A 27,825-nucleotide genomic window follows, 5' to 3' on the forward strand; every position below is an offset into this window, starting at 1 on the left:
GGTGTTTTTCCAGATTGTTGCGGTCGAAAACGCCTGAATTAATAAAGATCTACTTTATTCATCAAGGAGGAAATTACTTTTCCAGAGTACAATAAACAATAAACAATAAACAAAGGTCAGTGGAATAAACATAAATACACAGAGGTTAGGTAAAATAGAAATAAGAATATTAAGTACAAAATACAAGTTTCTGGAAGTGTCTGAAAAAATAAGAATTAAAATAAACAAGAAAAATAAAATGACACAATTAGAAGATGTAAACTGAATACTAAAACTAATAACAATAAAGTTTAACAGGAAATGAAGTGATGTAGGAGTAAACTAGAGTCTACAGGAAACAGTCTGATGATTTTTTACATAGAAAAGTTTGTTGATCATGTATCACTGCCAATTTAAGTTCTAACCTCTGAATTTCTATGATCAGACATTTGCTTCTAACATCAATGCATTTTGTTTTGTGTATTTTTTGTGTTTTTAACACAATTTAAAAATTCTACAGTCCTTCCTGGGTAGAGTTATTAGAACAAGTTGATAAATGAAACGGCTCCATCTGCTGGTGAGAAAATGAGACATCAGCTGTTGATCATTTACTGACAAGGAAGAGAAATGAAACTGAAAGTTCACTTTGTCATTGTTGAATGGAGGTGAAACACCATTACGGAATATCTGAGCTGAAAACATGAACTAGAAAGACTAAACTGCAGTTCTACAACACCGGAGTTTGAGTCTGACTGCTGACGGAGAATTCATTCAAACACCAGCATCTAAAGGAGACACGATTAACTGCAGTTTTATTGAAATCAAGTCACCCACAAGACCAGGAAACAGAACTTAAAGTTTACGTTTCTGATCAGAGCGGAGACGTCGTTACCTGAAACTGTGGGATCTGTACTGAAGAACACTGACTGGAGGACTGGAAGTCAAAGGGACTGAGTTTTGGTGAGTCTTGTTGTTGAAAAGAAATCTGGAAATCAGTGGAAATGGCTGAGAAAATTGCTGTTGTTGAAAGTTTCCTGAGTTGCCACGTATGTTCAGAGACTTTCAGAGATCCTGTGTCTCTGAGCTGCAACCACAGTTTCTGTTCAAGCTGCCTGCAGGAATTCTGGGAACAAGCTAAAAACAAAAACTGTCCCATCTGTAAAAGAAAATCCTCTAAAGATCATCTAGTAGTGAACTTTACACTGAAGGAACTGGCCGACTCCTTTGCTGGGAGACAGAAAACTGGATCATCTGAAGCAGAAAAAGTGGAGCAGAAAGTGGAGGTGGTGTGTAGTAAACATCCAGAAGAAGCTCGATTGTTCTGTAAAGATGAAGGCAGAGCTATTTGTCCTGTCTGTGAGTTTTCTCTCCACCAGAGTCACACAGTGGTTCCTATAGAACAAGCAGTCAGTGACCTGAAGGAAAAGCTGAAATCTGACTTAAAGTCTCTGCAGGACAAGAAGGACAAATACAAACGAGTGGAGGAAACGTACGGAGAAATGAGAGAACACAACAAGAATCAGCTGTTGTCCACAGAGAGGCAGATCAGAGCAGAGTTCAACAAACTCCAGCAGTTCCTGAAGGAGGAAGAGGAGTCCAGACTGGCAGCTCTGAGGGAGGAAGAGGAGCAGAAGAGGAAGACCATCAGCAGAGAGATGGAGAGGATCCAGGAGCAGATCTCCTCTCTGTCAGACAGCATCTCTGCTGTAGAAGAAGAGCTGCAGAAACACAACATGTCGTTCCTCAGAGGTTATAAAGACGCTCAGACCAGAGCCAGAGCCCAGAGCTCACTGTCAGACCCACAGCTGCTCTCAGGAGCTCTGACAGATGTGGCCAAACATCTGGGCAACCTGTCCTTCAGAGTCTGGGAGAAGATGAAGGAGAAGGTCCACTTCAGTCCTGTCATTCTGGACCCAAACACTGCAAACCGCTGGCTCTATCTGTCTGATGATCTGACCAGTGTGAGAAATGGAGACACAGATCAGAAACTTCCTGATAATCCAGAGAGAAACATGAAGTATGCAAATGTTCTGGGCTCTGAGGGCTTCAGTTCAGGGAAACACAGCTGGGAGGTGGAGGTGGGAGATCATCCTGAGTGGAATATAGGTTTGGCTAAAGAGTCAGTTGACAGGAAGGGAGAGATATATGCTTCACCAGAATATGGAATCTGGTGTTTACTGTATAAAGGTGGAAAATACACTAATGTTGTTGGTCAGACTGTCAGAGTGAAGAAGAATCTCCAGAGGATCAGAGTCCAGCTGGACTATGACAGGGGGGAGGTTTCCTTCTCCGACTCTGAAGACATGACTCAGATCTACACTCACAGAGACACTTTCACTGAGAAACTCTTCCCATATTTCAGTATTGGAAAATCTGGATTTGCCAAAACTACTGATATTAAAATCTGTCCCTCTGAGATTTCTCTGATGATCAGGAAAGTTCTTTAATGGTCCAAACTCTCATCTTAAAACCCTAAAATAACTCCAGCTTTATTTCACTCTTCATCACACTTTACAGTCAAACCTTCATTCTAGATCTTCACATTCTTCATTCTGTCTTTAAAACACATCTGATGTCACTTCATAGTTTTTATCACTGAAATCTGTTCAACAACCAAAATGATTTTCATCAACAAAACTGTTCAAAGCTGTTAAAACGTGCAGAAATGACATTTTCTGTACTTTGAATTCAGCGTGTGTTTAAATGAGACGAGAAGAAGAAGAAAAAGATCCACTAAACTCTGAGACTGGATCACATCATCAGTTTAAAGGTGGAAATGTTTCAATGTGTACAAAGTGAGGCTGATTATCTAAATGTAGATTCTGATCCTGGTCAGCAGCATCTGGACTCAACATCTGGATCAAAGACTTTGTTTGACTTTTTCTTTTATCCTCATCAGTCGTGTTTTTTCTTTGTGAGATTTCTTCATTTATTGTTCGGTTATTTTAGTTTTTAAAATGTTTTCTGATCTCCACATTTTCTACATTTTAGGGAAATCTTTGAACATTTTTTGGTGAAAAAAGAGAAATGTTAAAAATGTTTCTTTAAGAACATTCAGATAAAAATCAACCAAAATCCAGAGAATTTTGGTTGATTTTTTTGTGAATGTTCTTAAAGAAAATATTAAGAAATTTTACTGATATATGTTTAATCACTTTAGATATTTTTAGGAATTTTTGTAAGATTTCTACTGATTTTTTGAAAATATTTACAAGAATTGTCTTTGCAAATTCTGGGATTTTTAAAAATAAATCTTTTAAGGAATTATTGTAATTTTCTTCCTGAAGGTTTTGCAAATTTTCTGAAATTTGTGGGATTTTTTTGCTGAATTTTTGGATTTTTTTCAGACGAGGAAACAATATTTTTGGTGCCGTTAAATGAAGACAACAGGAGGGTTAATCCAACTGTCTCTGCTTGTGTCTGAAATGAACGATGTAAAGTTTTGTTGGTTTCTTTTCACCTGGAAATCATTTTTTACAGACTTGAGCCTTCAAGGATTTACTTCTTTTCTTTAGTAACAATTTATTCAAGATGTAAACTCCTGTTTTTAGAATAATCTGACTTTTTTCTGCAGAATATTTTCTCCTGTTGTTCAATAAATCCTCTGATGGTTTTGTAATCTGACCGGCGCTGCTTTATTGGACTTTAACTGATGTGTTGAGTGTGTGCAGTCAGTTGTGTCGCTTCTTAGAAGAAGATTAATCCTCATGAAACTGAATCACATCAGCAGGAGACGAATTTATGAATCAAAGATGTTCATGATCCTGAAACAACTTTAACCCTCGTGTCGTCCTGCGTTTTAAAGTTTGAAAATGTGGGAAAAAATACATTTTCACAGAGAAAACTTCCACATTTTCAACATTTTGGGGAAATTTTTGAACATTTTTTGGTGTAAAAAAAGAAATGCTAAAAAAAAGTTTCTTTAAGAACATTTGGAAAAATAATCAACACAATTTTTCTGAATGTTCTTAAAGAAAATATCAGAACTTTTACTGATATATATGGAATCACTTTAGATGTTTTCAAGGATTTTTTTGGGAAGATTTTTATTCATTTTTTGAAAATATTTACTTTTATAAATTTTTATTTCTGCCACATTTGGTGATTTTCTTTAAAAAACAAAACATTGAAGGAATTTTTGGAATTTTCTTCCTGAAGATTTTGCAAATTTTTATAAATTTGGGGAATTTTCTGCTGAGTTTTGGATTTTTTTTCAGACAAGGAACAATATTTTTGGTGAATGAAGACAACAGGAGGGTGAAACATCTGCAGAAAGTCACCACCAGATGGAGGCAGAGGTTTGATCACAGTCTGCTCATTTCACACTGAATCTTTTCATTCCTCTTTCTGACTCTTTTCTATCTTCTTGTTCTCTGACAGGTTGATGAAAAGCATCCAGTCTCTACACTTTCTTATTGGTAGTTCTTTCATTTTCCATCTTTAACCGTGATGCTGTTGATGGATCCTTCATCAGTTCAGTCCTTTCTAAAGAAACATTCATGTTGAATCCTCTCTCTGATATGAGGCTTTTCTCCTCTTATTTATTCTGAATGTTGTTTTGTTGTCTCTGTGCAGCCTGAGAGCTCCTGTAAGTTCTCCATGATGACGTCATGAAGCTCCTCCTCCAGGAAGCTGATGTTGTTTCATAGATTCTGGCAGCTCCTCTCATTCAGGTTGTTGTGGTTAAACAGTAACTTTAAATGTTGACTCTCTGATCAGGACTTCTTCTACTTACTTTGTGTAAAGCAGCAGTTCCAGCGGCAGCAGCACAGCCCCACAGCATGATGCTGCCACCTCCATGCTGGACGGTAGCTTTGGTGTTGTTGGGCTTCAAGGCTTCATCTTCTCTCCTCCAAACATGTTTCTGGACGATGTGGACAAAAACAAACACAGAAAGTTTGTCCAGGTGATCAGCAGCAAACTTCAGCTGAGCTTTAAGGTGCTTCTTCTAGAGTTTTCTGCTGTTTAAGGAACTTTGCAGCACGTTTGATGGAAGCTGTTTGATATAATATGTAATGAAAATGAAAGACGTAGTTTATGACACTGTTTCCAACTTTGGGAAATTTTTATATCTTAAAAAAATGTATATTCAGTGAAAGAACAAACCACACAATGCAATCATATGACCAGTTTATCTGTAAAAGATTAAATTAATCAGTTTCTGTGGTACATTTGACAAAATAATTGCATGTAGTAACTAAACACTTTTTTATTTTTTAAAAGTGTTCATGTTCCACCACTCAGACTGGGACAGTGTGGTGTAGAAACCAGCCCCTCCAGGATTTCATGGACGTTTTTCCAGATTGTTGCAGCTGAAAACTAATGAATTCACAGCAGCTTTTCTAAAAATTTGTGATGTTTTAAGCATATTTGTTGCAATGAAACTGCAGGAGACAGTGACAGTTGCTAAAAAGTAGCATTTTTTCAGCTTTTAGAACGTTTCAACATTTTAATTGACAATATTTATTCCTAAATTAACTCTTTAACCCTCCAACTCATTTACACAAAAGCTGGAATACCACGGTGGGAAATCAGCAGCAGCCAAGATTCTGGTTTAACATGAAGTGGTTGGTAGATTTAAGGCACTAAATGATCATTTACTACTGAATGAATCACATTTGGACATATGTCAGTGGATTAAAAAGATAATTTCACTTCCTGGCACACACAGATTCAAACACACTCACAGCTTGTCACATAAATGAACAAGAAAAGCATTTCGAGCGCAGTACTCCTCTAAAACTGTTCATTCCCTGACCTTACACTGAGCACAGGCGTGTGTCATGCATGTGTACGTTTGTCTCTGTGTGATTCAGATCCACCTCCATAGAGGAGTGATCAGACCAGGTGTTTTCATTATACTGGACTCTGCTCACTCTTTGGACTATTTCTGGAGAAACCAAGCAGAAGTCGATTCTAGTTTGTTTTAAAATCCCTTCCACCACTTGCTTTCATGAAAATGTTTTTTTATTCGGGTTTAGACTCCTCCATATATCTATGAAGTTATTTTGTTCCATCAGATTTATGAGCTCAGTCCTACTGTCATTTTTATATTTATTTTCATTTGCCCTGTCCAGCTTTGACAGACAGATTAATAAAAGGACACCACCAGGCGTTTACTTGATGAATTAACTTTCCACCTACAAGATCTTAAAGTATCACACGCTACTGAAAATGTAATAATTGGAGGAGATCTTAACTCAGTTAATGAGGATTTCTTAGATAGATTCCCGTCTAGATATACTTCTAGCCATCCTAATATCATATTTAATCATTTTTGTAGTGGTTTAAGTCTCACCGATGTATGGAGGTATCTTAATCCTGGAGGAACTCAATTTTCCTGGTTTGGTTCAAACTACAATTTGAAATCGAGAATTGATAACTGGTTGATTTCAAATAACTTCCTATGTTACAACATCAAGTCTACTCTTTCAGCAGCTCCTTTAACTGATCACAGGGTCATCTCTCTACATGTTGAGTCAAAAACTAAAATCTTTTCAAACAAATTTTGGAAATTTAATTCAAGTTTGCTCAAAAATGATGAATATTGTCAAATGATAAAATCACTTATAAGTGAAATTGAATCTTCTGAAGAACTTTCCACTCCAGCTAAAAAATGGGAATTCCTCAAATTCAAAATGTGTGAAGCTTCTATTTCTTTCAGCAAAAAACACAAAAAAGAACTTGATCAAAAAGAATTAAACATTATAAATCAACTAAACAGTCTTTGCAGCAAACAAACAATATTAAAATTACAGTCGAATTTAGATGAAATCTACACTCACAAAGCTCAAGGAGCATTTATTAGATCTCGTGCAAAGTGGATAGAAGAAGGTGAGAAGAATTCAGCTTATTTCTGTGGATTAGAAAAAAACAGGCAGGAAAAAAACTGTGAAATCTTTATTAATCAACAACAAAGAAATTAGTGATAATAAATTAATATCAATTGAAACCTACAAATTTTACAGCAATCTCTATTGTTCAAAATTCTCTAAATCTGATTGTGAAACGTTTCTACAGAATGTTGCTCAGCATATTCCAAAAATTGATGAGAAATACAGAGACACCTGTGATGGACCCTCACAGTTGCTGAACTTGATGCTGTAATCAACCGATCAGCACTTAACAAATCTCCTGGTTCAGACGGCCTCACAGCAAACTTTTACAGAAACTTCTGGATGGAAATTAGAGAATCGCTGTTCAATGTTTTTCTAGAAATTTTCGAAACTTGCTCTCTCCCAACTACAATGAGACATGGTGTTATAGTTTCTATTCCAAAACCCAATAAAGATCCTAGAATTATAGGTAATAGAAGACCCATTACGCTCAGGAACTCTGATTACAAACTTCTAACTTATATTTTTGCATCAAGGCTACAATCAGGACTTTCAAGTGTCATTTGTGAAACACAATCTGGTTTTATGAAAGGAAGATCAATACATAATAATATAAGGCTGGTTATGGACTTAATTGAATATTGTAATCTAATCCAAGACGATGGTTTATTTTCTTTTTGGACTTTTACAAAGCCTTCCATTCGGTGGAACATCCATTTATTCTTCCTGCACTTGAACGTTTTGGTTTTGGTCTTAAATTTAGAAATTTGGTTTGTGGCCTGTATGAAAACATAAAGAGCTGTGTTCTTCTTCCAAATGGTTCTACTCCAAGCTTTAAGGTTGATGTTGGGATCCCACAAGGTTGACCAATTTTTCTCTACTTATTTCTTCTGGTTACTGAGATCTTATCCATTTATATTAAACAAAGCGATGATATTCAAAAACTTAATGTACTGGGTACAGAAATTGTGATCAGCCAATGAGCTGATGACACAACATTATTTCTAATAAACACGCTCCACTTAAAACATCCCCCGCCTGATATATAGTGCCTCCAAGTGCAAGAAATAATAATACATACTGGACGATAGACCTACAAAATGATACATCTTCACTACAATAAAAACTATCAGGTCAAGATCATACACCAAAAAAGGCAGATCTATACTATATAGAGATGGCCTGGGTGCAATATGAATGAAGTCCCTCAAGTAGTTTCTGAGATATGCTGCAGAAACGAAATGTGGACGGACATACGGACGGACGTGCCCACGCCAATATCCCCCTTCGTGAATACGGCCGGCGGGGGTTAAAAAATAAGGAACAGTTCCCAAAAGTCATTGAAAAAATCTGAAAGTTCTCTAAAGCTTCAGGATTACGTTTAAACCTTAAGAAGTGTGAAATTCTTTCTCTTCATGACACCACTACAAAAGAAATATGTGGCATAGCTGTGAAATCAGAGATCAAATATCTTGGTATCCAACTCAGTAAAAACAAAAAAAAGTCAAACTATCAACATTGAGACAAAACTCAAGGAATGTAAAACCAAACTCAACATGTGGCTCCAAAGAGACTGATCAATATCAGGTCGTATATATCTAACAAAGATGGAGAGCTTGTCAAGGTGCATTTACCCTCTTTACTCAAATGCTGTTTCTTCAAATTTAATTAAATCAATAAACCAAATTAATTTTAATTTCATCTGGCGTAATAAACCACATTATCTGAAAAAAAGCCAAATGGTCAAAGATACAAATGAAGGTGTCCTAAAAATGATTGATTTAGAACGCCTTAATGGTACATTAAAGATAAATTGGCTTAAATCTGGGCTCAAAAATCAGAACTCCCTATGGTACTGTATCCCTAACTACATTTTTAAAAAACTGGGTGGTCTAAATCTTTTGCTTGTTTGTGACTTTGAAATTAATGAGCTTCCTATATCCTTATCAGAGTTCCACAAGCAAATCTTACTGTACTGGAAAATGTTCTATGTTCACAACTTCTCTCCACATTTAACAGTAATTTGGAACAAGCGTTATGTTCTTCATCGTAACAAATCCTTTTATTATGATGACTGGTATAAAAAGAATATCTGGTCAATATTACATCTGATGGACGATGAAGGAAATTTACTAGATTATGAACATTTCTGTGCAAAACACAACTTCACCCCCCCTTTCTTAGATTTTATGCGTTTACGCAATGCTCTTCCCAAAGAATTGATCTTTTTATCCAAAAATGACCTTGCTCATCAAAAAACACAAGTTAATCTCACCTCTCCCACGATTCATGGAATATCTATTATAGATAAAAAATGGAGTAACTCTGTTATTAGAAAATGTTTTGCAGATGAATTATTTCCTGAGGTACAAAATAAAAATGATATTCTTTCCAAATTTGATAAAAAGACCATTTCAATATTGAGAACAATGTATTTATCCTTTCCAGTTGCTCCTAAGGTCAAGGAAACACTTCAAAATTATGAACATCTATCCTTCTAAAGAGCTACTTAGAATTCGTTTTAATATACAAGAAAACAGTTGTACATTTTGTAACGCTGATGTAGAAACAACAGACCATCTTTTCTTTCACTGTGGGACAGTACAAACATTGTGGGAAGACTTACAGAAACCGATAAAAGAAACATTTCCTTCATCACCATCCTGTTTTCCAAGAGATGATATAACATTTGGTATTCTGTTAAATAACAAAAAAGAAGAACTCTGTATTAATGTGATTTTATGTATCGCTAAATTCTGTATTCACAAAAGCAAATGTCAGAAATGCTCACCCAGCTTTTCCTTTTTCAAAAGTGAACTTAAATTGTATTTAAAATCATTGAAATGTATGAAAGGTCCTAAAGCCATGAAACTCTTTTCTTATAGGTGATGCCCCACTGGACTCAAGTCAACAACAAGATGACTCCCTTTGAACTACAAACTGAATTTATTGTTCTGGACTCATACCCTTGCACAATTTGTTGCACTATTGTTTATTTTTTTGTCTAATTATTGTTTACCTACTTTATTTTATTACCTCTTGACTTTGTTCCCATTTTAAGAGCTTTTCATATTTTTCTTTCCAAAGCCATGGTTGTTAAATTGTACAAGTTTATTGTGTATTATTAATTTAAAAAATAATAAAATAAAATAAAAAGTTCTGTCTGCAGGTATCAGTCCCTCCAGCATTTTATGGGTGTTTTTTCCAGATTGTTGCGGTCGAAAACGCCTGAATTAATAAAGATCTACTTTATTCATCAAGGAGGAAATTACTTTTCCAGAGTACAATTAACAATAAACAATAAACAAAGGTCAGTGGAATAAACATAATTACACAGAGGTTAGGAGTAAAATAGAAATAAGAATATTAAGTACAAAATACAAGTTTCTGGAAGTGTCTGAAAAAAATAAGAATTAAAATAAACAAGAAAAATAAAATGACACAATTAGAAGATGTAAACTGAATACTAAAACTAATAACAATAAAGTTTAACAGGAAATGAAGTGATGTAGGAGTAAACTAGAGTCTACAGGAAACAGTCTGATGATTTTTACATGGAAAAGTTTGTTGATCATGTATCACTGCCAATTTAAGTTCTAACCTCTGAATTTCTATGATCAGACATTTGCTTCTAACATCAATGCATTTTGATTTGTGTATTTTTTGTGTTTTTAACACAATTTAAAAATTCTGCTGTACTTCCTGGGTCGAGTTTTTAGAAATAGTTGATAAATGAAACGGCTCCATCTGCTGGTGAGAAAATGAGACATCAGCTGTTGATCATTTACTGACAAGGAAGAGAAATGAAACTGAAAGTTCACTTTGTCATTGTTGAATGGAGGTGAAACACCATTACGGAATATCTGAGCTGAAAACATGAACTAGAAAGACTAAACTGCAGTTCTACAACACCGGAGTTTGAGTCTGACTGCTGACGGAGAATTCATTCAAACACCAGCATCTAAAGGAGACACGATTAACTGCAGTTTTACTGAAATCAAGTCCACCCACAAGACCAGGAAAGAGAACTTAAAGTTTACGTTTCTGATCAGAGCGGAGACGTCGTTACCTGAAACTGTGGGATCTGAACTGAAGAACACTGACTGGAGGACTGGAAGTCAAAGGGACTGAGTTTTGGTGAGTCTTGTTGTTGAAAAGAAATCTGGAAATCAGTGGAAATGGATGAGAAAATTGCTGTTGTTGAAAGTTTCCTGAGTTGCCACGTATGTTCAGAGACTTTCAGAGATCCTGTGTCTCTGAGCTGCAACCACAGTTTCTGTTCAAGCTGCCTGCAGGAATTCTGGGAACAAGCTAAAAACAAAAACTGTCCCATCTGTAAAAGAAAATCCTCTAAAGATCATCTAGTAGTGAACTTTACACTGAAGGAACTGGCCGACTCCTTTGCTGGGAGACAGAAAACTGGATCATCTGAAGCAGAAAAAGTGGAGCAGAAAGTGGAGGTGGAGTGTAGTAAACATCCAGAAGAAACTCGATTGTTCTGTAAAGATGAAGGCAGAGCTATTTGTCCTGTCTGTGAGTTTTCTCTCCACCAGAGTCACACAGTGGTTCCTATAGAACAAGCAGTCAGTGACCTGAAGGAAAAGCTGAAATCTGACTTAAAGTCTCTGCAGGACAAGAAGGACAAATACAAACGAGTGGAGGAAACGTACGGAGAAATGAGAGAACACAACAAGAATCAGCTGTTGTCCACAGAGAGGCAGATCAGAGCAGAGTTCAACAAACTCCAGCAGTTCCTGAAGGAGGAAGAGGAGTCCAGACTGGCAGCTCTGAGGGAGGAAGAGGAGCAGAAGAGGAAGACCATCAGCAGAGAGATGGAGAGGATCCAGGAGCAGATCTCCTCTCTGTCAGACAGCATCTCTGCTGTAGAAGAAGAGCTGCAGAAACACAACATGTCGTTCCTCAGAGGTTATAAAGACGCTCAGACCAGAGCCAGAGCCCAGAGCTCACTGTCAGACCCACAGCTGCTCTCAGGAGCTCTGACAGATGTGGCCAAACATCTGGGCAACCTGTCCTTCAGAGTCTGGGAGAAGATGAAGGAGAAGGTCCACTTCAGTCCTGTCATTCTGGACCCAAACACTGCAAGCCGCTGGCTCTATCTGTCTGATGATCTGACCAGTGTGAAATATGGAGACACAAAGCAGAAACTTCCTGATAATCCAGAGAGAAACATGAAGTATGCTGAGGTTCTGGGCTCTGAGGGCTTCAGTTCAGGGAAACACAGCTGGGAGGTGGAGGTGGGAGATCATCCTGACTGGGTTGTAGGTTTGGCTAAAGAGTCAGTTGACAGGAAGGGAGAGATAAAGGCTTCACCAGAATATGGAATCTGGTGTTTATGGCATCGTGATGGAAAATACACTAATGGTGATGGTCAGACTGTCAGAGAGAAGAAGAATCTCCAGAGGATCAGAGTCCAGCTGGACTATGACAGGGGGGAGGTTTCCTTCTACGACTCTGAAGACATGACTCAGATCTGCACTCACAGAGACACTTTCACTGAGAAACTCTTTGCATATTTCAGTATTGGAGAGTCTGGATTTGCCAAAACTACTGATATTAAAATCTGTCCCTCTGAGATTTCTCTGATGATCAGGAAAGTTCTTTAATGGTCCAAACTCTCATCTTAAAACCCTAAAATAACTCCAGCTTTATTTCACTCTTCATCACACTTTACAGTCAAACCTTCATTCTAGATCTTCACATTCTTCATTCTGTCTTTAAAACACATCTGATGTCACTTCATAGTTTTTATCACTGAAATCTGTTCAACAACCAAAATGATTTTCATCAACAAAACTGTTCAAAGCTGTTAAAACGTGCAGAAATGACATTTTCTCTACTTTGAATTCAGCGTGTGTTTAAATGAGACGAGAAGAAGAAGAAAAAGATCCACTAAACTCTGAGACTGGATCACATCATCAGTTTAAAGGTGGAAATGTTTCAATGTGTACAAAGTGAGGCTGATTATCTAAATGTAGATTCTGATCCTGGTCAGCAGCATCTGGACTCAACATCTGGATCAAAGTCTTTGTTTGACTTTTTCTTTTATCCTCATCAGTCGTGTTTTTTCTTTGTGAGATTTCTTCATTTATTGTTCGGTTATTTTAGTTTTTAAAATGTTTTCTGATCTACACATTTTCTACATTTCTGGGAAATCTTTGAACATTTTTTGGTGAAAAAAAGAGAAATGTTAAAAATGTTTCTTTAAGAACATTCAGATAAAAATCAACCAAAATCCAGAGAATTTTGGTTGATTTTTTTGTGAATGTTCTTAAAGAAAATATTAGAAGTTTTACTGATATACGTTTAATCACTTTAGATATTTTTAGGAATTTTTGTAAGATTTCTACTGATTTTTTGAAAATATTTACAAGAATTGTCTTTGCAAATTCTGGGATTTTTAAAAAATAAATCTTTTAAGGAATTATTGTAATTTTCTTCCTGAAAGTTTTGCAAATTTTCTGAAATTTAAGGAATTTTTTTGCTGAATTTTTGGATTTTTTTCAGACGAGGAAACAATATTTTTGGTGCCGTTAAATGAAGACAACAGGAGGGTTAATCCAACTGTCTCTGCTTGTGTCTGAAATGAACGATGTAAAGTTTTGTTGGTTTCTTTTCACCTGGAAATCATTTTTTACAGACTTGAGCCTTCAAGGATTTACTTCTTTTCTTTAGTAACAATTTATTCAAGATGTAAACTCCTGTTTTTAGAATAATCTGACTTTTTTCTCCACAATATTTTCTCCTGTTGTTCAATAAATCCTCTGATGGTTTTGTAATCTGACCGGCGCGGCTTTATTGGACTTTAACTGATGTGTTGAGTGTGTGCAGTCAGTTGTGTCGCTTCTTAGAAGAAGATTAATCCTCATGAAACTGAATCACATCAGCAGGAGACGAATTTATGAATCAAAGATGTTCATGATCCTGAAACAACTTTAACCCTCGTGTCGTCCTGCGTTTTAAAGTTTGAAAATGTGGGAAAAAAATACATTTTCACAGAGAAAACTTCCACATTTTCAACATTTTGGGGAAATTTTTGAACATTTTTTGGTGTAAAAAAAGAAATGCTAAAAAAATGTAATAATATGTACTGGACAATAACCTACAAAATGATACATCTTCACTACAATAAAAACAATCAGGTCAAGGTCATACACCAAAAAAGGCAGATCTATACTATATAGAGATGGCCTGGGTGCAATATGAATGAAGTCCCTCAAGTAGTTTCTGAGATATGCTGCAGAAACGAAATGTGGACGGACATACGGACGGACGTGCCCACGCCAATATCCCCCTTCGTGAATACGGCCGGCGGGGGTTAAAAAATAAGGAACAGTTCCCAAAAGTCATTGAAAAATCTGAAAGTTCTCTAAAGCTTCAGGATTACGTTTAAACCTTAAGAAGTGTGAAATTCTTTCTCTTCATGACACCACTACAAAAGAAATATGTGGCATAGCTGTGAAATCAGAGATCAAATATCTTGGTATCCAACTCAGTAAAGACAAAAAAAAGTCAAACTATCAACATTGAGACAAAACTCAAGGAATGTAAAACCAAACTCAACATGTGGCTCCAAAGAGACTGATCAATATCAGGTCGTATATATCTAACAAAGATGGAGAGCTTGTCAAGGTGCATTTACCCTCTTTACTCAAATGCTGTTTCTTCAAATTTAATTAAATCAATAAACCAAATTAATTTTAATTTCATCTGGCGTAATAAACCACATTATCTGAAAAAAAGCCAAATGGTCAAAGATACAAATGAAGGTGTCCTAAAAATGATTGATTTAGAATGCCTTAATGGTACATTAAAGATAAATTGGCTTAAATCTGGGCTCAAAAATCAGAACTCCCTATGGTACTGCATCCCTAACTACATTTTTAAAAAACTGGGTGGTCTAAATCTTTTGCTTGTTTGTGACTTTGAAATTAATGAGCTTCCTATATCCTTATCAGAGTTCCACAAGCAAATCTTACTGTACTGGAAAATGTTCTATGTTCACAACTTCTCTCCACATTTAACAGTAATTTGGAACAAGCGTTATGTTCTTCATCGTAACAAATCCTTTTATTATGATGACTGGTATAAAAAGAATATCTGGTCAATATTACATCTGATGGACGATGAAGGAAATTTACTAGATTATGAACATTTCTGTGCAAAACACAACTTCACCCCCCCTTTCTTAGATTTTATGCGTTTACGCAATGCTCTTCCCAAAGAATTGATCTTTTTATCCAAAAATGACCTTGCTCATCAAAAAACACAAGTTAATCTCACCTCTCCCACGATTCATGGAATATCTATTATAGATAAAAAAATGGAGTAACTCTCTTATTAGAAAATGTTTTGCAGATGAATTATTTCCTGAGGTACAAAATAAAAATGATATTCTTTCCAAATTTGATAAAAAGACCATTTCAATATTGAGAACAATGTATTTATCCTTTCCAGTTGCTCCTAAGGTCAAGGAAACACTTCAAAATTATGAACAACATCCTTCTAAAGAGCTACTTAGAATTCGTTTTAATATACAAGAAAACAGTTGTACATTTTGTAACGCTGATGTAGAAACAACAGACCATCTTTTCTTTCACTGTGGGACAGTACAAACATTCTGGGAAGATTTACAGAAACCGATAAAAGAAACATTTCCTTCATCACCATCCTGTTTTCCAAGAGATGATATAACATTTGGTATTCTGTTAAATAACAAAAAAGAAGAACTCTGTATTAATGTGATTTTATGTATCGCTAAATTCTGTATTCACAAAAGCAAATATCAGAAATGCTCACCCAGCTTTTCCTTTTTCAAAAGTGAACTTAAATTGTATTTAAAATCATTGAAATGTATGAAAGGTCCTAAAGCCATGAAACTCTTTTCTTATAGGTGATGCCCCACTGGACTCAAGTCAACAACAAGATGACTCCCTTTGAACTACAAACTGAATTTATTGTTCTGGACTCATACCCTTGCACAATTTGTTGCACTATTGTTTATTTTTTTGTCTAATTATTGTTTACCTACTTTATTTTATTACCTCTTGACTTTGTTCCCATTTTAAGAGCTTTTCATATTTTTCTTTCCAAAGCCATGGTTGTTAAATTGTACAAGTTTATTGTGTATTATTAATTTAAAAAATAATAAAATAAAATAAAAAGTTCTGTCTGCAGGTATCAGTCCCTCCAGCATTTTATGGGTGTTTTTTCCAGATTGTTGCGGTCGAAAACGCCTGAATTAATAAAGATCTACTTTATTCATCAAGGAGGAAATTACTTTTCCAGAGTACAATAAACAATAAACAATAAACAAAGGTCAGTGGAATAAACATAATTACACAGAGGTTAGGAGTAAAATAGAAATAAGAATATTAAGTACAAAATACAAGTTTCTGGAAGTGTCTGAAAAAATAAGAATTAAAATAAACAAGAAAAATAAAATGACACAAGTAGAAGATGTAAACTGAATACTAAAACTAATAACAATAAAGTTTAACAGGAAATGAAGTGATGTAGGAGTAAACTAGAGTCTACAGGAAACAGTCTGATGATTTTTTACATAGAAAAGTTTGTTGATCATGTATCACTGCCAATTTAAGTTCTAACCTCTGAATTTCTATGATCAGACATTTGCTTCTAACATCAATGCATTTTGATTTGTATATTTTTTTGTGTTTTTAACACAATTTAAAAATTCTACAGTCCTTCCTGGGTAGAGTTATTAGAAATAGTTGATAAATGAAACGGCTCCATCTGCTGGTGAGAAAATGAGACATCAGCTGTTGATCATTTACTGACAAGGAAGAGAAATGAAATCCAAAGTTCACTTTGTCATTGTTGAATGGAGGTGAAACACCATTACGGAATATCTGAGCTGAAAACATGAACTAGAAAGACTAAACTGCAGTTCTACAACACCGGAGTTTGAGTCTGACTGCTGACGGAGAATTCATTCAAACACCAGCATCTAAAGGAGACACGATTAACTGCAGTTTTATTGAAATCAAGTCCACCCACAAGACCAGGAAAGAGAACTTAAAGTTTACGTTTCTGATCAGAGCGGAGACGTCGTTACCTGAAACTGTGGGATCTGTACTGAAGAACACTGACTGGAGGACTGGAAGTCAAAGGGACTGAGTTTTGGTGAGTCTTGTTGTTGGAAAGAAATCTGGAAATCAGTGGAAATGGCTGAGAAAATTGCTGTTGTTGAAAGTTTCCTGAGTTGCCACGTATGTTCAGAGACTTTCAGAGATCCTGTGTCTCTGAGCTGCAACCACAGTTTCTGTTCAAGCTGCCTGCAGGAATTCTGGGAACAAGCTAAAAACAAAAACTGTCCCATCTGTAAAAGAAAATCCTCTAAAGATCATCCAGCAGTGAACTTTATACTGAAGGAACTGGCCGTTTCCTTTGCTGGGAGACAGAAAACTGGATCATCTGAAGCAGAAAAAGTGGAGCAGAAAGTGGAGGTGGTGTGTAGTAAACATCCAGAAGAAGCTCGATTGTTCTGTAAAGATGAAGGCAGAGCTATTTGTCCTGTCTGTGAGTTTTCTCTCCACCAGAGTCACACAGTGGTTCCTATAGAACAAGCAGTCAGTGACCTGAAGGAAAAGCTGAAATCTGACTTAAAGTCTCTGCAGGACAAGAAGGACAAATACAAACGAGTGGAGGAAACGTACGGAGAAATGAGAGAACACAACAAGAATCAGCTGTTGTCCACAGAGAGGCAGATCAGAGCAGAGTTCAACAAACTCCAGCAGTTCCTGAAGGAGGAAGAGGAGTCCAGACTGGCAGCTCTGAGGGAGGAAGAGGAGCAGAAGAGGAAGACCATCAGCAGAGAGATGGAGAGGATCCAGGAGCAGATCTGCTCTCTGTCAGACAGCATCTCTGCTGTAGAAGAAGAGCTGCAGAAACACAACATGTCGTTCCTCAGAGGTTATAAAGACGCTCAGACCAGAGCCAGAGCCCAGAGCTCACTGTCAGACCCACAGCTGCTCTCAGGAGCTCTGACAGATGTGGCCAAACATCTGGGCAACCTGTCCTTCAGAGTCTGGGAGAAGATGAAGGAGAAGGTCCACTTCAGTCCTGTCATTCTGGACCCAAACACAGCATACCCCCGTCTCTGTCTGTCTGATGATCTGACCAGTGTGAGATATGAAGACACAAAGCAGAAACTTCCTGATAATCCAGAGAGAAACATGAAGTATGCAAATGTTCTGGGCTCTGAGGGCTTCAGTTCAGGGAAACACAGCTGGGAGGTGGAGGTGGGAGATCATCCTGACTGGAATGTAGGTTTGGCTAAAGAGTCAGTTGACAGGAAGGGAAAGATAAAGGATTTACCAGAATATGGAATCTGGTGTTTAGCATATCAAGGTGAAGAATACATTAATGTTGTTGATCAGACTGTCAGAGTGAAGAAGAATCTCCAGAGGATCAGAGTCCAGCTGGACTATGACAGGGGGGAGGTTTCCTTCTCCGACTCTGAAGACATGACTCAGATCTGCACTCACAGAGACACTTTCACTGAGAAACTCTTCCCATATTTTAGCATGGGAAGGTCTGGATTTGCCAAAACTACTGATATTAAAATCTGTCCCTCTGAGATTTCTCTGATGATCAGGAAAGTTCTTTAATGGTCCAAACTCTCATCTTAAAACCCTAAAATAACTCCAGCTTTATTTCACTCTTCATCACACTTTACAGTCAAACCTTCATTCTAGATCTTCACATTCTTCATTCTGTCTTTAAAACACATCTGATGTCACTTCATAGTTTTTATCACTGAAATCTGTTCAACAACCAAAATGATTTTCATCAACAAAACTGTTCAAAGCTGTTAAAACGTGCAGAAATGACATTTTCTGTACTTTGAATTCAGCGTGTGTTTAAATGAGACGAGAAGAAGAAGAAAAAGATCCACTAAACTCTGAGACTGGATCACATCATCAGTTTAAAGGTGGAAATGTTTCAATGTGTACAAAGTGAGGCTGATGATCTAAATGTAGATTCTGATCCTGGTCAGCAGCATCTGGACTCAACATCTGGATCAAAGACTTTGTTTGACTTTTTCTTTTATCCTCATCAGTCGTGTTTTTTCTTTGTGAGATTTCTTCATTTATTGTTCGGTTATTTTAGTTTTTAAAATGTTTTCTGATCTACACATTTTCTACATTTCTGGGAAATCTTTGAACATTTTTGGTGAAAAAAGAGAAATGTTAAAAATGTTTCTCATGTGAATGTTCTTAAAGAAAATATTAGAAATTTTACTGATATATCTGTAATCACTTTAGATATTTTTAGAGCTTTTTGTAAGATTTTTTCTCATTTTTTGAAAATATTTACAAGAGTTTTTCATCGAATTTGGCGGATTTTTAAAAATAAAACTTTTAAGGAATTATTGTAATTTTCTTCCTGAAGGTTTTGCAAATTTTCTGAAATTTGTGGGATTTTTTTGCTGAATTTTTGGATTTTTTTCAGACGAGGAAACAATATTTTTTGGTGCCGTTAAATGAAGACAACAGGAGGGTTAATCCAACTGTCTCTGCTTGTGTCTGAAATGAACGATGTAAAGTTTTGTTGGTTTCTTTTCACCTGGAAATCATTTTTTACAGACTTGAGCCTTCAAGGATTTACTTCTTTTCTTTAGTAACAATTTATTCAAGATGTAAACTCCTGTTTTTAGAATAATCTGACTTTTTTCTGCAGAATATTTTCTCCTGTTGTTCAATAAATCCTCTGATGGTTTTGTAATCTGACCGGCGCTGCTTTATTGGACTTTAACTGATGTGTTGAGTGTGTGCAGTCAGTTGTGTCGCTTCTTAGAAGAAGATTAATCCTCATGAAACTGAATCACATCAGCAGGAGACGAATTTATGAATCAAAGATGTTCATGATCCTGAAACAACTTTAACCCTCGTGTCGTCCTGCGTTTTAAAGTTTGAAAATGTGGGAAAAAAATACATTTTCACAGAGAAAACTTCCACATTTTCAACATTTTGGGGAAATTTTTGAACATTTTTTGGTGTAAAAAAAGAAATGCTAAAAAAATGTTTCTTTAAGAACATTTGGAAAAATAATCAACACAATTTTTCTGAATGTTCTTAAAGAAAATACCAGAACTTTTACTGATATATATGGAATCACTTTAGATGTTTTCAAGGATTTTTTGGAAGATTTTTATTCATTTTTTGAAAATATTTACTTTTATAAATTTTTATTTCTGCCACATTTGGTCATTTTCTTTAAAAAACAAAACATTGAAGGAATTTTTGGAATTTTTTCCTGAAGATTTTGCAAATTTTTATAAATTTGGGGAATTTTCTGCTGAGTTTTGCATTTTTTTTCTGACAAGGAACAATATTTTTTGGTGAATGAAGACAACAGGAGGGTGAAACATCTGCAGAAAGTCACCACCAGATGGAGGCAGAGGTTTGATCACAGTCTGCTCATTTCACACTGAATCTTTTCATTCCTCTTTCTGACTCTTTTCTATCTTCTTGTTCTCTGACAGGTTGATGAAAAGCATCCAGTCTCTACACTTTCTTATTGGTAGTTCTTTAATTGTTCATCTTTAACCGTGATGCTGTTGATGGATCCTTCATCAGTTCAGTCCTTTCTAAAGAAACATTCATGGTGAATCCTCTCTCTGATATGAGGCTTTTCTCCTCTTATTTATTCTGAATGTTGTTTTGTTGTCTCTGTGCAGCCTGAGAGCTCCTGTAAGTTCTCCATGATGACGTCATGAAGCTCCTCCTCCAGGAAGCTGATGTTGTTTCATAGATTCTGGCAGCTCCTCTCATTCAGGTTGTTGTGGTTAAACAGTAACTTTAAATGTTGACTCTCTGATCAGGACTTCTTCTACTTACTTTGTGTAAAGCAGCAGTTCCAGCGGCAGCAGCACAGCCCCACAGCATGATGCTGCCACCTCCATGCTGGACGGTAGCTTTGGTGTTGTTGGGCTTCAAGGCTTCATCTTCTCTCCTCTGAATCTGTGTATTTGAGACTGTCATTGCTATGCCGCAGTTTTAGAGTACAAATTTGCAGCCATGGTTTCAGCTGCTTATATTGCTTATACATGAAGACACACTTCCTGTTCAGCATTATTTCAGGGAGAAGACAGTAAATTTTGGACTCAACAATGGGGTGACAAAACTTTTTTCAGTCACGGCACTTCTAAATCAGCAGGTGTAGCTATTCTCCTCAAAAACTTCCCTGGTCAGATAATATATAATGTGGCAGATGAAAATGGTCGTTGGCTGATTCTTATTGCAGTTCTTGACAATGTGAAAATCATTGTGGTGAATATATACGGTTATAATAACATCAGTGACAACAGGCGTTTACTTGATGAATTAACTTTCCACCTACAAGATCTTAAAGTATCACACGCTACTGAAAATGTAATAATTGGAGGAGATCTTAACTCAGTTAATGATGATTTCTTAGATAGATTCCCGTCTAGATATACTTCTAGCCATCCTAATATCATATTTAATCATTTTTGTAGTGGTTTAAGTCTCACCGATGTATGGAGGTATCTTAATCCTGGAGGAACTCAATTTTCCTGGTTTGGTTCAAACTACAATTTGAAATCGAGAATTGATAACTGGTTGATTTCAAATAACTTCCTATGTTACAACATCAAGTCTACTCTTTCAGCAGCTCCTTTAACTGATCACAGGGTCATCTCTCTACATGTTGAGTCAAAAACTAAAATCTTTTCAAACAAATTTTGGAAATTTAATTCAAGTTTGCTCAAAAATGATGAATATTGTCAAATGATAAAATCACTTATAAGTGAAATTGAATCTTCTGAAGAACTTTCCACTCCAGCTAAAAAATGGGAATTCCTCAAATTCAAAATGTGTGAAGCTTCTATTTCTTTCAGCAAAAAACACAAAAAAGAACTTGATCAAAAAGAATTAAACATTATAAATCAACTAAACAGTCTTTGCAGCAAACAAACAATATTAAAATTACAGTCGAATTTAGATGAAATCTACACTCACAAAGCTCAAGGAGCATTTATTAGATCTCGTGCAAAGTGGATAGAAGAAGGTGAGAAGAATTCAGCTTATTTCTGTGGATTAGAAAAAAACAGGCAGGAAAAAAACTGTGAAATCTTTATTAATCAACAACAAAGAAATTAGTGATAATAAATTAATATCAATTGAAACCTACAAATTTTACAGCAATCTCTATTGTTCAAAATTCTCTAAATCTGATTGTGAAACGTTTCTACAGAATGTTGCTCAGCATATTCCAAAAATTGATGAGAAATACAGAGACACCTGTGATGGACCCTCACAGTTGCTGAACTTGATGCTGTAATCAACCGATCAGCACTTAACAAATCTCCTGGTTCAGACGGCCTCACAGCAAACTTTTACAGAAACTTCTGGATGGAAATTAGAGAATCGCTGTTCAATGTTTTTCTAGAAATTTTCGAAACTTGCTCTCTCCCAACTACAATGAGACATGGTGTTATAGTTTCTATTCCAAAACCCAATAAAGATCCTAGAATTATAGATAATAGAAGACCCATTACGCTCAGGAACTCTGATTACAAACTTCTAACTTATATTTTTGCATCAAGGCTACAATCAGGACTTTCAAGTGTCATTTCTGAAACACAATCTGGTTTTATGAAAGGAAGATCAATACATAATAATATAAGGCTGGTTATGGACTTAATTGAATATTGTAATCTAATCCAAGACGATGGTTTGTTTTCTTTTTGGACTTTTACAAAGCCTTCCATTCGGTGGAACATCCATTTATTCTTCCTGCACTTGAACGTTTTGGTTTTGGTCTTAAATTTAGAAATTTGGTTTGTGGCCTGTATGAAAACATAAAGAGCTGTGTTCTTCTTCCAAATGGTTCTACTCCAAGCTTTAAGGTTGATGTTGGGATCCCACAAGGTTGACCAATTTTTCTCTACTTATTTCTTCTGGTTACTGAGATCTTATCCATTTATATTAAACAAAGCGATGATATTCAAAAACTTAATGTACTGGGTACAGAAATTGTGATCAGCCAATGAGCTGATGACACAACATTATTTCTAATAAACACGCTCCACTTAAAACATCCCCCGCCTTATATATAGTGCCTCCAAGTGCAAGAAATAATAATATATACTGGACGATAGACCTACAAAATGATACATCTTCACTACAATAAAAACTATCAGGTCAAGGTCATACACCAAAAAAGGCAGATCTATCCTATATAGAGATGGCCTGGGTGCAATATGAATGAAGTCCCTCAAGTAGTTTCTGAGATATGCTGCAGAAACGAAATGTGGACGGACATACGGACGGACGTGCCCACGCCAATATCCCCCTTCGTGAATACGGCCGGCGGGGGTTAAAAAATAAGGAACAGTTCCCAAAAGTCATTGAAAAATCTGAAAGTTCTCTAAAGCTTCAGGATTACGTTTAAACCTTAAGAAGTGTGAAATTCTTTCTCTTCATGACACCACTACAAAAGAAATATGTGGCATAGCTTTGAAATCAGAGATCAAATATCTTGGTATCCAACTCAGTAAAGACAAAAAAAAGTCAAACTATCAACATTGAGACAAAACTCAAGGAATGTAAAACCAAACTCAACATGTGGCTCCAAAGAGACTGATCAATATCAGGTCGTATATATCTAACAAAGATGGAGAGCTTGTCAAGGTGCATTTACCCTCTTTACTCAAATGCTGTTTCTTCAAATTTAATTAAATCAATAAACCAAATTAATTTTAATTTCATCTGGCGTAATAAACCACATTATCTGAAAAAAAGCCAAATGGTCAAAGATACAAATGAAGGTGTCCTAAAAATGATTGATTTAGAATGCCTTAATGGTACATTAAAGATAAATTGGCTTAAATCTGGGCTCAAAAATCAGAACTCCCTATGGTACTGTATCCCTAACTACATTTTTAAAAAACTGGGTGGTCTAAATCTTTTGCTTGTTTGTGACTTTGAAATTAATGAGCTTCCTATATCCTTATCAGAGTTCCACAAGCAAATCTTACTGTACTGGAAAATGTTCTATGTTCACAACTTCTCTCCACATTTAACAGTAATTTGGAACAAGCGTTATGTTCTTCATCGTAACAAATCCTTTTATTATGATGACTGGTATAAAAAGAATATCTGGTCAATATTACATCTGATGGACGATGAAGGAAATTTACTAGATTATGAACATTTCTGTGCAAAACACAACTTCACCCCCCCTTTCTTAGATTTTATGCGTTTACGCAATGCTCTTCCCAAAGAATTGATCTTTTTATCCAAAAATGACCTTGCTCATCAAAAAACACAAGTTAATCTCACCTCTCCCACGATTCATGGAATATCTATTATAGATAAAAAATGGAGTAACTCTGTTATTAGAAAATGTTTTGCAGATGAATTATTTCCTGAGGTACAAAATAAAAATGATATTCTTTCCAAATTTGATAAAAAGACCATTTCAATATTGAGAACAATGTATTTATCCTTTCCAGCTGCTCCTAAGGTCAAGGAAACACTTCAAAATTATGAACATCTATCCTTCTAAAGAGCTACTTAGAATTCGTTTTAATATACAAGAAAACAGTTGTACATTTTGTAACGCTGATGTAGAAACAACAGACCATCTTTTCTTTCACTGTGGGACAGTACAAACATTGTGGGAAGACTTACAGAAACCGATAAAAGAAACATTTCCTTCATCACCATCCTGTTTTCCAAGAGATGATATAACATTTGGTATTCTGTTAAATAACAAAAAAGAAGAACTCTGTATTAATGTGATTTTATGTATCGCTAAATTCTGTATTCACAAAAGCAAATGTCAGAAATGCTCACCCAGCTTTTCCTTTTTCAAAAGTGAACTTAAATTGTATTTAAAATCATTGAAATGTATGAAAGGTCCTAAAGCCATGAAACTCTTTTCTTATAGGTGATGCCCCACTGGACTCAAGTCAACAACAAGATGACTCCCTTTGAACTACAAACTGAATTTATTGTTCTGGACTCATACCCTTGCACAATTTGTTGCACTATTGTTTATTTTTTGTCTAATTATTGTTTACCTACTTTATTTTATTACCTCTTGACTTTGTTCCCATTTTAAGAGCTTTTCATGTTTTTCTTTCCAAAGCCATGGTTGTTAAATTGTACAAGTTTATTGTGTATTATTAATTTAAAAATAATAAAATAAAATAAAAAGTTCTGTCTGCAGGTATCAGTCCCTCCAGCATTTTATGGGTGTTTTTCCAGATTGTTGCGGTCGAAAACGCCTGAATTAATAAAGATCTACTTTATTCATCAAGGAGGAAATTACTTTTCCAGAGTACAATTAACAATAAACAATAAACAAAGGTCAGTGGAATAAACATAATTACACAGAGGTTAGGAGTAAAATAGAAATAAGAATATTAAGTACAAAATACAAGTTTCTGGAAGTGTCTGAAAAAATAAGAATTAAAATAAACAAGAAAAATAAAATGACACAATTAGAAGATGTAAACTGAATACTAAAACTAATAACAATAAAGTTTAACAGGAAATGAAGTGATGTAGGAGTAAACTAGAGTCTACAGGAAACAGTCTGATGATTTTTTACATGGAAAAGTTTGTTGATCATGTATCACTGCCAATTTAAGTTCTAACCTCTGAATTTCTATGATCAGACATTTGCTTCTAACATCAATGCATTTTGATTTGTGTATTTTTTGTGTTTTTTAACACAATTTAAAAATTCTACTGTACTTCCTGGGTCGAGTTTTAGAAATAGTTGATAAATGAAACGGCTCCATCTGCTGGTGAGAAAATGAGACATCAGCTGTTGATCATTTACTGACAAGGAAGAGAAATGAAACTGAAAGTTCACTTTGTCATTGTTGAATGGAGGTGAAACACCATTACGGAATATCTGAGCTGAAAACATGAACTAGAAAGACTAAACTGCAGTTCTACAACACCGGAGTTTGAGTCTGACTGCTGACGGAGAATTCATTCAAACACCAGCATCTAAAGGAGACACGATTAACTGCAGTTTTACTGAAATCAAGTCACCCACAAGACCAGGAAACAGAACTTAAAGTTTACGTTTCTGATCAGAGCGGAGACGTCGTTACCTGAAACTGTGGGATCTGTACTGAAGAACACTGACTGGAGGACTGGAAGTCAAAGGGACTGAGTTTTGGTGAGTCTTGTCGTTGAAAAGAAATCTGGAAATCAGTGGAAATGGCTGAGAAAATTGCTGTAGTTGAAAGTTACCTGAGTTGCCACGTATGTTCAGAGACTTTCAGAGATCCTGTGTCTCTGAGCTGCAACCACAGTTTCTGTTCAAGCTGCCTGCAGGAATTCTGGGAACAAGCTAAAAACAAAAACTGTCCCATCTGTAAAAGAAAATCCTCTAAAGATCATCTAGTAGTGAACTTTACACTGAAGGAACTGGCCGACTCCTTTGCTGGGAGACAGAAAACTGGATCATCTGAAGCAGAAAAAGTGGAGCAGAAAGTGGAGGTGGTGTGTAGTAAACATCCAGAAGAAACTCGATTGTTCTGTAAAGATGAAGACAGAGCTATTTGTCCTGTCTGTGAGTTTTCTCTCCACCAGAGTCACACAGTGGTTCCTATAGAACAAGCAGTCAGTGACCTGAAGGAAAAGCTGAAATCTGACTTAAAGTCTCTGCAGGACAAGAAGGACAAATACAAACGAGTGGAGGAAACGTACGGAGAAATGAGAGAACACAACAAGAATCAGCTGTTGTCCACAGAGAGGCAGATCAGAGCAGAGTTCAACAAACTCCAGCAGTTCCTGAAGGAGGAAGAGGAGTCCAGACTGGCAGCTCTGAGGGAGGAAGAGGAGCAGAAGAGGAAGACCATCAGCAGAGAGATGGAGAGGATCCAGGAGCAGATCTCCTCTCTGTCAGACAGCATCTCTGCTGTAGAAGAAGAGCTGCAGAAACACAACATGTCGTTCCTCAGAGGTTATAAAGACGCTCAGACCAGAGCCAGAGCCCAGAGCTCACTGTCAGACCCACAGCTGCTCTCAGGAGCTCTGACAGATGTGGCCAAACATCTGGGCAACCTGTCCTTCAGAGTCTGGGAGAAGATGAAGGAGAAGGTCCACTTCAGTCCTGTCATTCTGGACCCAAACACTGCAAGCCGCTGGCTCTATCTGTCTGATGATCTGACCAGTGTGAGAGATGGAGACACAGATCAGAAACTTCCTGATAATCCAGAGAGAAACATGAAGTATCCAACAGTTCTGGGCTCTGAGGGCTTCAGTTCAGGGAAACACAGCTGGGAGGTGGAGGTGGGAGATCATACTGACTGGATTATAGGTTTGGTTAAAGAGTCAGTTGACAGGAAGGGAGAGATATATGCTTCACCAGAAGATGGAATCTGGTGTTTATGGCATCGCGATGGAAAATACACTGATGTTGTTGGTCAGAATGTCAGAGAGAAGAAGAATCTCCAGAGGATCAGAGTCCAGCTGGACTATGACAGGGGGAGGTTTCCTTCTCCGACTCTGAAGACATGACTCAGATCTACACTCACAGAGACACTTTCACTGAGAAACTCTTCCCATATTTCGGTATTGGAAAATCTGGATTTGCCAAAACTACTGATATTAAAATCTGTCCCTCTGAGATTTCTCTGATGATCAGGAAAGTTCTTTAATGGTCCAAACTCTCATCTTAAAACCCTAAAATAACTCCAGCTTTATTTCACTCTTCATCACACTTTACAGTCAAACCTTCATTCTAGATCTTCACATTCTTCATTCTGTCTTTAAAACACATCTGATGTCACTTCATAGTTTTTATCACTGAAATCTGTTCAACAACCAAAATGATTTTCATCAACAAAACTGTTCAAAGCTGTTAAAACGTGCAGAAATGACATTTTCTGTACTTTGAATTCAGCGTGTGTTTAAATGAGACGAGAAGAAGAAGAAAAAGATCCACTAAACTCTGAGACTGGATCACATCATCA

The 27,825-nt window shown here is 36.3% G+C and overlaps 4 protein-coding genes across 4 annotated transcripts; all 4 read left to right on the top strand.

The window, feature by feature from the left end:
- On the top strand, positions 1 to 19,395 carry LOC127536747 (nuclear factor 7, brain-like). Its single transcript, XM_051957966.1, has 2 exons — positions 1 to 144; positions 16,181 to 19,395. The coding sequence occupies exon 2, from the start codon at positions 17,021 to 17,023 to the stop codon at positions 18,464 to 18,466; it is 1,446 nt and encodes a 481-aa protein (XP_051813926.1). The 5' UTR covers positions 1 to 144; positions 16,181 to 17,020; the 3' UTR covers positions 18,467 to 19,395.
- On the top strand, positions 981 to 2,426 carry LOC127536864 (nuclear factor 7, brain-like). The gene has a single exon (XM_051958235.1). The coding sequence runs from the start codon at positions 981 to 983 to the stop codon at positions 2,424 to 2,426; it is 1,446 nt and encodes a 481-aa protein (XP_051814195.1).
- On the top strand, positions 6,724 to 27,510 carry LOC127536865 (nuclear factor 7, brain-like). Its single transcript, XM_051958236.1, is given in 3 exon segments — positions 6,724 to 9,984; positions 25,059 to 27,332; positions 27,335 to 27,510. Coding segments are annotated over 2 exon segments (1,443 nt in total). The 5' UTR covers positions 6,724 to 9,984; positions 25,059 to 26,065.
- On the top strand, positions 10,939 to 13,038 carry LOC127536748 (nuclear factor 7, brain-like). Its single transcript, XM_051957967.1, has one exon. It carries the CDS (start codon positions 10,994 to 10,996, stop codon positions 12,437 to 12,439), a length of 1,446 nt encoding a protein of 481 aa, XP_051813927.1. The 5' UTR covers positions 10,939 to 10,993; the 3' UTR covers positions 12,440 to 13,038.
- Positions 27,511 to 27,825: the final 315 nt, after the last annotated feature.

This window comes from Acanthochromis polyacanthus, chromosome 13, assembly GCF_021347895.1.
Source record: "Acanthochromis polyacanthus isolate Apoly-LR-REF ecotype Palm Island chromosome 13, KAUST_Apoly_ChrSc, whole genome shotgun sequence".
Classification (NCBI taxonomy): domain Eukaryota; kingdom Metazoa; phylum Chordata; class Actinopteri; family Pomacentridae; genus Acanthochromis; species Acanthochromis polyacanthus.

Bases quoted from the DNA above. Each gene is read 5' to 3' on its own strand.
- LOC127536864 (XM_051958235.1), top strand. From the start codon at position 981: ATGGCTGAGAAAATTGCTGTTGTTGAAAGTTTCCTGAGTTGCCACGTA.
- LOC127536748 (XM_051957967.1), top strand. From the start codon at position 10,994: ATGGATGAGAAAATTGCTGTTGTTGAAAGTTTCCTGAGTTGCCACGTA.
- LOC127536747 (XM_051957966.1), top strand. From the start codon at position 17,021: ATGGCTGAGAAAATTGCTGTTGTTGAAAGTTTCCTGAGTTGCCACGTA.